Source organism: Polypterus senegalus, chromosome 2, assembly GCF_016835505.1.
Source record: "Polypterus senegalus isolate Bchr_013 chromosome 2, ASM1683550v1, whole genome shotgun sequence".
Lineage (NCBI taxonomy): Eukaryota > Metazoa > Chordata > Cladistia > Polypteriformes > Polypteridae > Polypterus > Polypterus senegalus.
Window position 1 is genome coordinate 134,381,796 of NC_053155.1, and position 12,971 is coordinate 134,394,766.

Here is a 12,971-nt window from a genome sequence, read left to right on the forward strand (position 1 = left end):
CCGCCTGGGTCCCCAAACGTTGCTTTATGGATTATTTCAACAAACATCACAATAAGCAATGATATTAAAAACAGCAGAGTTTCATTTTGAATATGTTACAGTTTGGTTTGTGTTCGATTTTACAATAGCAGTACTGTCACAAATGATTATTTTGCAAATGATTAATCTATCGATTGTTTTTTCGATTAATCAGTCTAATGACTAATTTTGTCCAAGTAACTCAAACAGGCATAGGAATGTATGCTGCATTTGAATATCCATCCATCCATTATCCAACCCGCTATATCCTAGCTACAGGGTCACGGGGGTCTGCTGGAGCCAATCCCAGCCAACAGAGGGCGCAAGGCAGGAAACAAACCCCGGGAAGGGCACCCGCCCATTACCGCAGGCATTTGAATATGTACAGTATTGAATAATTTGATACACAGAATTTGAAAACATCAGGGTATGAAAAAACATAACCAAAACAACTCCAGCAGGAAGACAAACAAGACAACACTTTTATCAATGAAATGTTTAGGTCAAAAAAGCCTAAAAGAAAAAATATAAATTTATATATTTAATGAATAATGGACTTATGCATAACGTGGTGTCAGCAGAAACAAGACCAAAACACCCAAAAATTATGTTATTTATTATGTTACTTACCCCAAGTAATTTGTAGTGATGATCAAAAATAAATTTTAATCTCATGATCGCATGAAAGTCAATTGCAGTGTGAAATGTGCTGATCTGAGGCCTCATGTATAAACGGTGTGCATGCACAAAAAAGTTGTGTACTCCTGTTTCAAATTGCTCAAATTGCAATGTATAAAACCTAAACTTGGCGTAAAGCCACGCACATTTTCACGGTAGCTCAAACCCTGCCATATGCAAGTTCTCCACTTGGTTTTGCAAACTAGTGGCACCCAGCGTCAAAGCAGTGCTTTTGTTCCAGTGTGGTTTCCCTTTCTTTTTTAGGTCCACATCCCTGACACAGCTTTATCATATACAGTACACCCCCAAAATTCACGGGGGTTACGCTCCTAGAGTACCTGCAAATTGTGATAAACCGCGACTTTTGGATGTGGTTAAAAAATACCTTTTAAATGCCTATTTTTATAGTTTAAACCCTAAATACAGTATGCCCCCAAAGCACTTCAATTTTGTTGCTAACTCAGCTTAATACATTAATACATTACCTAAAAACAGAACAAACCCGTCTACTGTGCAGTACTCTACTGCTATGTCTCCCACGGAGCTAGAATGTAAAATACCAATGTTACTGCTATACGTACCGTAATTCATGCAAGCGTACTTTCTTTGGTATGCGCTGTCATTTTCTTTGTTATAAGTAAATACATAATAATTTCATTTAATTAAAATACAGTAAAATGTACGGGTACTCACCAATGATGAATGATATTGATGATGATGATGAAGTAGCTGTGCAGTACAATGCAGAGGATTTAAAACTCCTCGGGTGGCGCTTCTTTTTCAGGCGCTTCAGGAGTAGTTGTATCTTTGGACGGGTTTTTTTCTGGTGGGGTTTCGTGCTGGCTTTTCTTTTTAGGTTTCAGGAACATTGTGATGGGAAGTTGCTACATTTTCTCCTGTAGCGAACCGCTGGTACAATTTCCATGTTTTCTCACGGATGATATTACCGTCCAAGGGTATGTTCTTCTTCCTGATGATGGTGATCCACAATGCCAAGGCAGATTCTATCCTGTTGATATTTTTATTCCTTAAGGTCGTTACCTTTTTGGCACTATCACAGAAACTTACAGATACAGTACTCCAGATCGCTGCTTCGTTCTTCTTTATGTAGTGTGCGGTGCTTTCATTAATGCCACAGTGGCACACTACTGCAGCATAAACTTTTTGTTTTCTTCCTGGAGCAAATCCAGAAGTTCAACCTTCTCCTGGAGTGTTTTAAACTTCTTCTGGCGCTTAGGCTCAGGGCTTAGAAGGTGCAGGGCGATTTGGCAACATCTTGTGCGTTTAAGAATAACAAAATGAATACAATAACAAAATGGAAAACACGAGGACACTCAGCTGGAGTCACGTCACAGGGCAGCAGTTAATCAGCAGCAAGGAGAAATGAATAACTCTCTCGGATTGGCTACTTTCACCATCCCAAACCGCGTTTCCCTGGGCAGTTGCTTCCTGCTCTCTCTACAGCACAGTATTGCCACGAAAAAAGCCATAAAAGATTGTGGAGGATATTTGCGCTTTCTGCTAACAATTAATAGTTAGGTTCTAAGGAAAAATCAGAGAACAACTGAGTCTGCGAACCCTGAACCGCAACTTCACGGGGGTCTACTGTACACTGAAATTAACTGCATATTGTTTATTAGTTTAAGGCATCTGATTGAAATTAACCTGTAACAATATAATGTTCCACAGAATAGCCAAACTATTCCAAATACCATAGCTGGTTTAGCATTGTTACTCTCACTGCACCTTCTTCTTCTTCTTCTTTCAGCTGCTCCCGTTAGGGGTTGCCACCGCAATAATCTTTTTCTTTTTCCATATCACTCTCACTGCACCACTCGGAGTATTTATATCACTGTATCTGAGTGTGGAATCACAGCTCTACAGCAGCTGATCAAAAACAGAATTATCGGTATACAACATCTAGTACACACTGCCTCAGCCATGCTACTTATTTGAACTGCTCTCATGCGACAAATGCTTCAGAGCCTTTCCTGTACTGACCTCGTGGTTCAAAAACAGTTTCATCCCAAGAACTATAAGCACAATCAATCAGTCCATCAAGTGCTCCTTGTAGAACTATTTGTACTTTGTAATTACCTATCTGTAAACTTGCGATACAGTTATAATATTGCACAACCTGAGCCACTTTAAAAAGCGCGTATTTACATATGATGACGATATTATTTTAAGGATGAAATGCAGCAAAATATGTTTATTATATTTTACAGATAAAACTTTAACTTCATTTAAATAATCTATATTGTTGATAATTAAACATGTGAGGACACGGTGTCACAGTGCTAGCGATGAGCTGGCGCTCCATTCACAGATTGCTCCTGCCTCGCGCTGTATTCTTGCTGGTGCTGGCGTGACACTGGAAGGATAGATGGATAGAATAATTAAACATGTACTACGAAGCTATTTCAATATTCCTTAAAAGTTTTGAAGAATCGGCATCTCAGCTTACAGATGGCTTAACGTCTATTACAGAGCTGATTGTGTGGTGATCGGGTACATGGAGAAAGAAAAGGAAGGACAGGAATTGGGGGTTAGTACATTTAAGAGAGAGAGTACTGCTGCAATAAATTATTTCATCAAACGTCGCGCACGGTGCAGCATCTTGTGTGAGGCATGAACAATCTCTGGACAGGGTGCCAGCTCGTCACTATCACTGCGTTACTGTGTTCCCATGTTTAATGCATGCTTTAATTCCTATCATCATAAAAATTATATCAAGTATACATCTCACTATTTTAATTATTCAGAGAGCTGTAATATCATGAATGTAATGGATTCTGTGTCCTGTCGGAGGAAGAGAAAGCCTGTTTAAGAAGCACGTAGTGATTCACACACATACAGCACATAGAAGAAAACATACAAAACAAAGCATTTAACATGCTACTTTAGTTACGATGGGATTTGAGAAACTAGTAAATTAAACGATTTTAAGATGAAGTTTATGATGTTCTACTTTAATGACAAAATAAACTACGTGATTAAATGGATAATTTCAAGATCAAAGTTGAAATTTCAAGCTTTTTTCCCACTGTGTCCCTATTTTTTTTTTTCTTTTCTCTGTACCCTAATAAGATTTCATATGACACTCAGACGGGGAGCTATGATTTGCTTTTTCACGGCAACTTTGATATCTGACAACTTCTTTTTTATTTCGGGCACTATGCAACTTTGTGAACTTGGCCTTACAAGTTTCTCCGACACTCTTTGTCACTCAATCAACCTTCTTTTGTTGTTTATACCACTGTTTAAACCAAGATTCAATATTCTTTATTTGTCACATGCATAGTTATACAGGACAACACGCAGTGAAAAGCATCCTGATCCGCCTATCAAAAACTCTGCAAAGTTAGAAGAATATCAGTTAGATTAACAAAAAGTCACAGATTGAAAGATAACAGTATAGTAGAACATAATAAATAAGTAAAATTATGTGAATAAAGTACAATTAAGTTTTAAGGTATGGTGCAGTGATTATTGTGCAAAACCAAAGTTAGACAGGTGCATAGTTAAATGACAGACCAATTCCAAAACAAGGTAAGGGTAGACGGCATAGTACAACTTACATTCCAGGCTAAGTATGTGGAAGGTCATGGATGAGATGGCATGTTTTGATTTAACAGTCTTATGGCTTGAGGATAGAAACTCCTTCTGAGTCTCTCTGTCCTGGCCAGGATGCTACAAAACCTTTTGCCTGATTTTAACAGATGAAACAGGCTATTGCTGGGATGAGAGGAATCTTTGATAATCCTGAGAGCTCTGATCCTGCATCTTCTGGTGTAAATGTCCTGCATAGGTGGTAGAGCTGACATGCAGCAGCGTTCCGCTGCACAGATCACTCTCTGTAGGGCTTTATGGTCCTGAACACAGCAGTCTCCAAACCAGGATGTAATAATACATTTTCCTTTGCCTCCACTTGGTATTCACTGAAATTCTTCTATTTCCCCCTGTGCTTTTGCCATTGCCTTTTCACAGAACACTGACCTTAAGTGCTATTTATATTGATTTGCAAATTCAAAGAGGCAAATTCTGGAAGCAGTTTGGGAGTGGCAGCAGGCGTGTGCACATGCGTTACTTTCACGCTGACCGGGATTTATGGAGCGGAAGAATGTGGAAGTTGGCGTTCGCACAGATTTATGCATCTGGATTTTTTTGTGCGATACGAACATTTCCGTTTTTGTCCGTACACCATGTTTTAGTGTGAATTCTACGCACATCGTTATGCATGAGGCCCCTGGTCTTAGTATGTTTTTACAGTACCAAGACTAACTTTTGGGTTTAGCACTGCTGCAGTGTGTCCCAGAGGTGCAGACTAGAAGTGGACCAAGACTAAGACTAAGAGTAGCAGTTGTAGTCTGCTTCTTATCAGCAATGGTATCTAAACTTAAAATCCTCTGCTAAATAAAAAGTAAGAGATAAAGCAGAAATTTCTAGTACAAGAAGTGTGTGGAATGAGAGTAATATCAATAGAGTGGATCAAGGGAAGAGAGCCAGAAACAAAAGAACTAAAGGGAGAAGGTGAACAAAGTTGATTACTAACTTAGACAACCTTGTGAACAGGTTTAGTATGGTTGGGTAATGTTACAAATGAACTCTGAACACATCAGACAGAATGTTATGAACATGAAAAAGCACTCATATGCTATTAAAAAAATATGGAGACCACATTTTACATTTATCTTTGAACTGGAGTATAGAGTGATACTGAATCAAATATATTTAACTAAATGTTACAGAAAAAAACAAGCAATGCATGCAGATTTTTACTTTGCATAATATAAGAAACTAGCAAAATGCCCATGCTTCGCAGCGGAGAAGTAGTGTGTTAAAGAAGTGATGAAAAAGAACAGGGAACATTTTTTAAAATAACGTAACATGATTGTCAACGTAATTGTCATAGGCTTATTTTAGTGTTTACAATTTGATGATTGTAAAGAGTTTAATTTATGATTGCAACTGCTGTGTTTGAGAAATGCACATTTTTAGGATGTAAGGATTTCTTTGTGAACAACGTTTGTAGTTCTGCATTATGGCTGTAAAATGACCAAGTTGTCTGCTGAGCTTACTCTTGAGCATGCAACATAGAGTTTGCCAAGTGAGAAGCAATCCTGTGTCAAGTCCATGCCAACCTTTTTCAGAGTCCTGTGCCTTATTTATTGTTATAGCAAAGCAGACCTTTACTGGAAATTGGAGGCATCTGAATTGAAATGGGAGTTCAGAGGGCATGAGAGGGATGCAAGGAATAAATACAGTCTCCCCTGAGTCAGTTCCAGTGAAGACAGTTGCCTCAATGAGGTTCTTGTGTAGAGATTTGATCTGAAGCAGGGTGCCATTACAAAGTTTTGGTGGTTGTAAGTTTCGTAGTAACATAATTGGTGCGCCAACTTTCAAAAGTAGAGTATGGCTTTTTTGTCGCATTTCAAGTAAACCCTCATGTTTATTCTTAAGGTAAGAACATTGGACTTAGGCCATAGGTATGAAGACTTTAGACATGCTTTAACATGGTCAGCGCGTGTTCCTCTTGGGAAAACTGGTAAGGTCTGCTGGAAGTCTCCAGCCAGCAAGACTGTCCAGCCTCCCATCATTTTTGTTGTGTTTCTGATGTCTTGTGGGTCCTGTCTAAAACCTCAACACCTGGTCTGTGTGCCATAGTGCATTCATCCCATACAATGTGCTTACAATCAAGCAGCACTTGCACCATGGTGCTCTGCTTGGATATGGTACACATGGGGGAATCAGTATGGGTGAGGTTTAGAGGTAGCCTGAAAGAAGAATGAGCAGTCCTTCCACTCTTGAAGCGGTGGAGTAAAGAAGAAGGGAGCAGTGACCATGATGAACAGCTTGGGAAAGTAAGGAAACGAGTGAGGAGGCACATGAGTGCGGGATGTCGTTAATGTACATAGGCAGGGAGCCAACCACGTGTTAGGTGCATGGACAGTGGCTGTGCGGAAAAAGGAAGGGGGACCGGGGGCGGCCCTTGTGCGTCTCTGCCATGAAATAAATTGTCTGTTAATGGAAATATGGAATGAAACCGCCAAAAGGAGAGGTCAGTTCCGAAAGTTCCTTATGGCATAATGGTGAGAACCGCCAAAAAGAAGACATTATTTTTGAAAGTTCGCTATGGGGCACGTTACAAAAGGAAACATACTTAACGTTTGAAAGTACAGTGTAAAGGATGAGCATGGGAAATTCGGCTTCCTACGTATATTGGAAGTCACTGAAATAGTGAAGAGGGGTTTCCCCTATCTATATATACAGTTTAGGGAGTATCCCCCCTTGGGTGTTGTAATAGGACATGAAACATACCTAACTTTTGTAAGTACACTGCAAGGAATGAGTATTCGAAATTTCAACTTCCCGCCTATATGGAAAGTGGGAGAATTAGTGATGAGTCAGTGAGGGTCTTTTATATGTATACATAAAAAGTATGGATCAACATACATTTAACCATTAATCTTCAGCAATGTCTGAAGTGGAAATAAAAAAGTACCAGTACTCTCTGTTTTTGTTCCCTTCTTGGTCCTCCTCCCGAAGTGTTGCAAATTTTAGCATTTGGATTTTCAATCACCATGATATATGTACATTAGATTGTAAAGATATGGGGTTAGAGGCCTCCTTCAAGGTCAGAGAGGGAGATGTCAGTATGCAACCATTTACTGCAAGTAAGCCACAGCGAAAATAATGGAACAGAGCCAGTACAACATTGTGTACCAGCCCACTTTAAGCCTTGATCTTCAGTAAAAAGACACAGAGTCGTTGTGCCTAATTAAGAAATTGACAGGCCATCAGTTTGGAAAGTGTGCAGTTTCTTCCAAGATAAATTGTGATGTGACATTCTTTACAAATACTTTCCAGGTCCTGACAAGGTATTTTATATATTTTCTTGACTATTGGATTAATTTAGTTATTATGAAAAGCTGGGCACATAATGAATTACAACTCTTCTGTATTATGAACATTAATTTAATAATTAGTTACAGTGAGAGAATTATGATTCAGATAGTATTCTAACAATGCACATCTCTCTTCATCATTATTTTCCATATAGCCATAGAGGAATTTCAGGGCCTTTTCATATATTCTAAGTGAATAATGTTTTAAAAAATTGAGCTCTGGGCCATAGATAAGCTAAACCCAATGTTTTGGGTCTAATTTTGGATCCTAAAATGTGTTGCTTATCTGCAAGTACATATAGTAATTTATTTTGGACATTGTCAAGATATCATGCCAAGAGCTGCATACACAAAACACACTATTCTCATAACTTAATGTTTAGTCAAAAGTTACTGACCTTCATCAAGACTTGCTTGCTTCACTACCAATTATGTCTAACATTACAGTGGACTAGTAAAACAAGTTTATCAATTGCTTGGTACGCAATATACTGTACTATAGCCCCAACCTATGTACTGAATTGAGAACTGAATGAAAAATTAATTTTGACTCAAACTGAGACTCCATGAATCAAAACCAATTTGAATCACAACATTCCCAAACCTATATATTATGTCTCATGGAAACTTTCTGTTTAATAAAAAAACTGAATTTACTATTCATTTAAAACAGCCTGTCACTAATAGCATAGCTATGAAAGAGTAATATAATTAATAAAATACCTGGTATTCCTCCTAAGTAGGTTTTGATGTCTCCTTTGAAAACAGCTTCAGTTAAAGGCCATGTTGAGTTTGGGTCACCACGGCTCTGAATGCCATCTACCTCCAAGAATACTAGGTCTTTCTTCAAAATGGCTTTAACAGAGTGATTTTGAGAATCACACACTTGAACTGCAGTGCTCAAAACAATCACATTGTTCATGGACAAAACTACATGCTGTAAAGAAAGAAACAAAGTATTTTTGACCAATGTCAAACCTGCACATTGGTTTAAATGTAAATGAGTTTAAATGAAATTAGAAAATTAAGGTTTAAATGAAATTATCACATTTAAGAAATTGTACACAAAAAATAATGAAATTCCCAACAAGAAAGGAAACAATAAAATAAACATGGTCATCTACCAAAAATGAGAAATTAAGTAAATGTAACTGACTACATGACAATTATGCCAGTTGCTTTATCTAGGGTGGACTCCTGGACTGCTGAATAAGCAATGCCCATCTGCTATTTTAGTTCAAGCCAACCCCCCCTAAATTGCCTGTTGGCTAGAGGGAAAATCGCAGGGGTGAGGTAGCAGGACTGGGAGATATGTGTTTATCTGGAAAACTGTACCAAGGATTGATATGCATGTACACTAACAAAGAAGCGAAAGGGTGAACAGCTGCAAGTAAAATAAATCAAGAGATGTGCTCTCACCAAAATTAGATGCAGAACTGTTAGCAAAGTAAACAACAGAATTTTTAAGTGTCAAAGTAGAAATGACCTTTAATATGATGAATGTAAAAACTGGAGTTGTTTGTATAGTAGTTTAAATCAGAGCCTTAACCAAAGCTGAAAAGTGAAAATGTGATTAATGCAAAAACAAAAATGGTCAGAAGGCATACTGCCACCAAATTTCCAGACTTGAAATAATACAATAGTCTGAAGGTGAGCTGCCACCTAAATCTAGTCTCGACAACATTAAATAATCAGAAGTCAAGCTAAGGCCAAAAACCATAATCAAAATTATACAAGAATCTGAAGGAAAGCTGTTGCTGAAATCTACACTTGAAACTGTTTAAGGATCAGAAGGCATAAAGCCACCAAAATCTAGACACAATACTGTTAGAGAAACTAAAATGTACTTAGATACGTCTTTGGATGCGCTGGGACACATCATCAGTGATGTTTCCTGAGATCATTGGGTGTTTCGGGTCTCTCTCAGGTGACCCAGCCGGGGTTGGTCACGCCCCAACTTGTGTCCCAGCAGCACTTGCCCACTTTGCGGACCTCTTGATCCAAATCCACCTCGAGGCTCTTTCTGCGGCTTCTGTGATGGACTTAATGGCTCTCCTCTTTGCAGCTCCTGTGATTCCAAGCCTGGCAAAGATCTTACACAGGGATCGAGCGGCAAAGCCTCTGCACCCTACTTCTATGGGCTCACAGCAAGCCTTCCAGCCCTTCCTTCGGCAGTCCTCAATGAGCTCCTGGTACTTGAGCCGCTTACGCTAATTTGCCTCTTCCATGCGGTCCTCCCATGGGACTGTCAGTTCCAACAAAAGGACTTGCTTGGACGATGCAGATGTTAAAACTATATCGGGTCTCAATGAGGTTGATGTTACAAATTTCGGGAACTTGAGCTGCCTGCCCAGGTCAACCCGCAGCTTCCAGTCTGCTGAAGATGAAAGAAGGCTGGTTGATTTTTGCTTTGCTTGCGCCTGCTCACTAGCCCTTATGAAGGCAATTCTTCTCTGGCTGCCAACATATTTGTTGTTGGCCACTGCATGTGAAATGGTCTCTGCTATACACTTTAGGACATGATCGTGTCGCCAACGGTATCGGCCTTCTCCAAGGGCAGATGGGCAACTACTCAGAATATGTTCCAGGGATCCTCGTCCAGGACAGAGTGGACACGTTGGAACTTCACTCTTGCCCCAAGCATGCAGGTTCGTTGGGCTGGGGAGCACGTCGTACACACCTTGGACTAGGAACTTAATACGCTGTGGCTCTGCCTTCGAGATGTCGTTCCAGGTGATCTTCCTCTCCAGCGCTCCTTCCCACCTCGTCCATGCCCCTTGCTGCCGCATGCTCACCGCCCTGCTGGTCCTCACCTCCTCAACACCTGCTCGGACTTCCTCTAGGACCAATCCTCGTCTCGCCTTGCCCTGAGCCTTGTTGTACTGTGGCTTTGGGATTGCTCCCAGTCCTGCTCACCCCATTGCCACTGTGCCCACAAGTGCCTTGTGTCTCAGCAGAGACTCTGCCAACTCCAGTCCCTCTTGTGCTCTCCACTTCCTTCCTGTTCGCACTTCAATACCTGCTGCTGTTACTCTAGAATCTACAGAGCCTTGGTAGACTAGGGCCTTTCTTATACAAGAAACCCTGAACTCCTCCTCCAGGCTGCTGATAGGAAGCTGAAGCTTATTACTCCTGCCATATAGTGCTACACTCGTTAGACTGCGAGGCAGGCCAAGCCATCTTCAAAGATGACAGCTGATCTTCCTCTCCAGGGCCTCTACTGTAGACATCGACACTTCGTACACCAACAGCGGCCAAAGAATCCGTGGCAAGATGCCATGCTGGTATATCCAGGCCTTAAATCTGCCAGGTAAACCAGACTTATCTACTGCCGACAACCAAGCTTCCAGCTTCTTGATTGTTGTCTGGACTGACGCAGTATCTCTGAGGCTACAGTCAAAAACCTTACCTAGGTTAGTGACTGGTTTCTCATTAATTAATGGTATTGTTATGCCATCCACTGAGAAGCGAAACTTGTCCACCACTTTCCCTCTCTTCAGTACCATAGACCTGGATTTTGTTGGCTTGAAGCTCATCCTAGCCCAAGAAATGAGCTTAACCAGGCCCTGAAGAATCCACCTGCACCCAGGCACTGAGGTAGTGGTGACTGTCAAGTCATCCATAAAGGCTCTGATCAAGGGCTGCCGGAACCCAGACTTGGACAGGGGGCCTCTGCCTTGACCAACATATTCATCGCGAGAGCAAAAAGGATCACAGAAATTGTACAGCCAGTAATTATCCCTTTCTCGAGCCGATGCCAGATTGATGTAATGCTCCCTGAAGTAACTCTCAGCCTGAAGTTACTGTAATAATCCAGAATGAGATCCTTGATCTTACAGGGTACATGGTGCCGATCTAGAGTCGTCTCAACCAGCTTGTGAGGGATTGACCCATATGCATTGGCAAGGTCCAGCAAAAGCACAGCTAAATCTCCATTTCCCTCACGTGCTTCCCTTATCAATTGTGTGACGACTCCAGTATGTTCCAGGCACCCTGCCACTCCAGGAATGCCGCCCTTTTGTACCGATGTGTCAATATAATCGTTGTGAATCAAAAATAAAAAAAAGTTGTTTGACTGTTAGATCTGGAATCTTGGATACTGCATCAGATGTGGCTTGTTTGTGCATGGTTTCTCAATGACCTCTGTCAATTCTGTGTTTGGTAGAATTACCTTTCCTCAACAGTCCTTTCTCTGGAAAATGTATTCTCTTCTAATAGTTCATGTTTAACTAAGAACCCTGATCTCCAAAACATTTATTTTAGGATTGTTCACCACACTTTCTTTATTCCACAAAAGCATTTTGCCATTGGTCTGTCCATTAACCCCTGCTGTTGTTATTATCTGGAGTTCCAAACATCATGAAAAGTTTTGAGTAGGAATTGTGCCACAGCATATCGTCCACGATAACACCGGTATAGAAAGATATACGTTCCCTAGACCACACAACGCCACAAACCCAAACATGTCTGAGAGCGACAGCAGCGTGAGGTCCTCCAATGATGATTTAGTAAATAAAAAGGGAATGACTTCAATACTATAGAAGTGATTTGGCTATAAGATGTTGGACCTCCAACAAAGCACAATACTATGCAAAATATGCAAGAAAACTGTTACCATTAATGCTGGAAACACAACAAACTTGTTTCACCACTTGAAGCAAAAACACAACGTCCAGGACAACCAGGATAGGAAGGCAAGCAAGGACATACTAGCAGCTGGTGATGAAAAAGTGAAGAACATTTATTTTCCATGTTATATATTTCCACAATAATAAAACGAAACTTAAGACTTAATACTTCCTAGTTCTCAATAACTTCTGAAACGCAGCACCCCTTCATCTACCCCTATTCTTAATGCATAAATTACTTTTGAACTATGAAATAAATTTAATATATCTTCAAATTAACAGAGCATAAAAAAATAATATAAAACTTTGCTCACACAGGTTTTCATTTTTGTGCGACTATCCATATAAATCTAAAATGATTTTTATTGGATGCATCGTTTGTTGTTTATCACCTGTGTGTGTGCGTCTGGACCCATAAGGTTTAATGAGAGGTACTGAAGGCTATACAATTGTAAATTAGTTTACTGTGAAAACAATAAGGATGGCTAGTTAACTCTTAAAAGTGTTTACTTGTACTGTCCCAACACTAATATTATAACATGCCTCATTTCATGGTACACACTTTTTAAGTTTACACAAGAAATTAGCGCTAATGCAACGGTTCCATCACTGATATTCTACCTCATTTGATGATAATCCAAAAAAGGCAACTGCTATTTAAGTTTTGAAATCGTTTTATTATATTTTTATAAGCAGTGAGTGTTTACATTTTGACTGAAAGTTTGTATGGGTTGCTGCT

At 40.0% G+C, this 12,971-nt stretch overlaps 1 protein-coding gene across 1 annotated transcript in view; it reads right to left on the minus strand.

The window, feature by feature from the left end:
* The window catches only part of gas6 (growth arrest-specific 6), a 104,144-nt gene that overhangs the window by 6,795 nt on the left and 84,378 nt on the right, over positions 1-12,971 (minus strand). Inside the window, exon 14 of the mRNA XM_039744664.1 lies at positions 8,328-8,541. Within this exon, the coding sequence (XP_039600598.1) occupies positions 8,328-8,541 (214 nt within the window). The remainder of the gene's footprint in view (positions 1-8,327; positions 8,542-12,971) is intronic.